The 1315-nt window shown below is 30.3% G+C and overlaps 1 protein-coding gene across 1 annotated transcript, besides 2 other annotated features; it reads right to left on the bottom strand.

Annotated features, from left to right (window-relative positions):
* EDI_219930 (actin binding protein, putative) lies at positions 1 to 852 on the bottom strand (the record flags this gene model as incomplete). The annotated part of the gene is made up of 1 exon (XM_001739378.1): positions 1 to 852. A coding segment is annotated over one exon (852 nt), but the record flags the coding sequence as incomplete, so codon positions are not given.
* A 219-nt stretch (positions 853 to 1071) lies between these two features.
* Positions 1072 to 1128: a microsatellite.
* Positions 1129 to 1165: 37 nt separating this feature from the next.
* Positions 1166 to 1205: a sequence feature (AT_rich).
* Positions 1206 to 1315: the final 110 nt, after the last annotated feature.

A 1315-nucleotide genomic window follows, 5' to 3' on the forward strand; every position in this document is an offset into this window, starting at 1 on the left:
AGCATCTTCATGATTAAGTTTAACTTCAAGATCAATTGGCATATTTTTAATACTTTTCATTTCTTTATTATCTGGATTAATCTTTTCTCCTTCTGATGGAGTAACTGGTGTTTCAACTTGAACATCAATATGATGTTTTCCTGGTTCTTTAGCAACATATTCAACATCATAGGTACCATCTTCATTATCTTTAACAGTAACTTCAGCAGCAATAGTTGGTCCTTGAACTGTAACATTGAATTTTTGTCCTCCTTTCTTAAGTTGTTCACCTGCTCTATTTCTTGTAACAATCTTAAATGGTGCTGGTGTTTTTGTTTCTGCATTTTCTAATCCTTCTCCTTCAGCAGTACAATTAAGAGCATCAGGAATTTCATCAAAGACAAGTACATCAACTGGAGTATTTTCTACTGGTTCATCATTAACAACAACTTCAATTTTGTGCATTCCTGGAACAACTGGAGTATAACCAACATCATAAGTTCCATCACCATTATCTTTGACTTCACATGGAACTTCATTTCCTTGTGGGTCAATTACTTTAACTTTTACATCATCTCCACCATGTCCAAGATCTTTACCATTATTATCTTTACCAGTGATTTTAAAGTCTGCTGGAATATTAACTTCTCCTGTTTTAAGTCCATCTCCATCAACCAAGGAAGTTGATCCTCTCATCTTCTTTGGTTTAAACTTAACGGAAACATCAAGGTCATGTTTTTCAAGAAAAGCTTTTAATTGAAGAACTAATGGTTCAACATCAGCCTCTGATTCAATATTGAAATTAGGTGGTTCGTCTGGATTAACTTGTGGTTCTTCTGGGTTGATTTGTGGTTGTACTTGTTCTTCAGTCATGAGTTTTGAAATATAAGTTCAGATTATAATCTCTTAAATCATCAATCTTAAGACTCCTTTTCGTTTAAGCTTGAAAATATATTTTTAGCTTCTTTGTTTTTCACGTTAAATAATTTTAAGTTCTTTAGTAATTTTAAGTTTTACCTTGTGGTCGTGTCAAATTCGTATATGATTTTGAAAGTATCCAGTTCTTTTTTGTTTTCATGAAAAGGAAATCTTAGAGAAAGAAAGCAAGAAAAGAAAGATAAATTAAGAAAGTTAAGATAGAAGGAAAAATATGAATGGTATTTTAAGTGAATAAAAAAGAAAAGCCATTAATATAAATAATTAATAATTAATCTTAAAAAAAAATTGAAGAAAAACAAAATCAACAATTAATTACTGAGAGATGAAAAATGAAGGATTGGAATAGTATCAAATGAAACAAATGGTTGAATCATTGTTGGAGTTTTGATAAATATGT

The sequence above is a fragment of the Entamoeba dispar genome, genomic scaffold (genome assembly GCF_000209125.1).
Source record: "Entamoeba dispar SAW760 scf_1105229462155 genomic scaffold, whole genome shotgun sequence".
NCBI classification, from domain to species: domain Eukaryota; phylum Evosea; order Mastigamoebida; family Endamoebidae; genus Entamoeba; species Entamoeba dispar.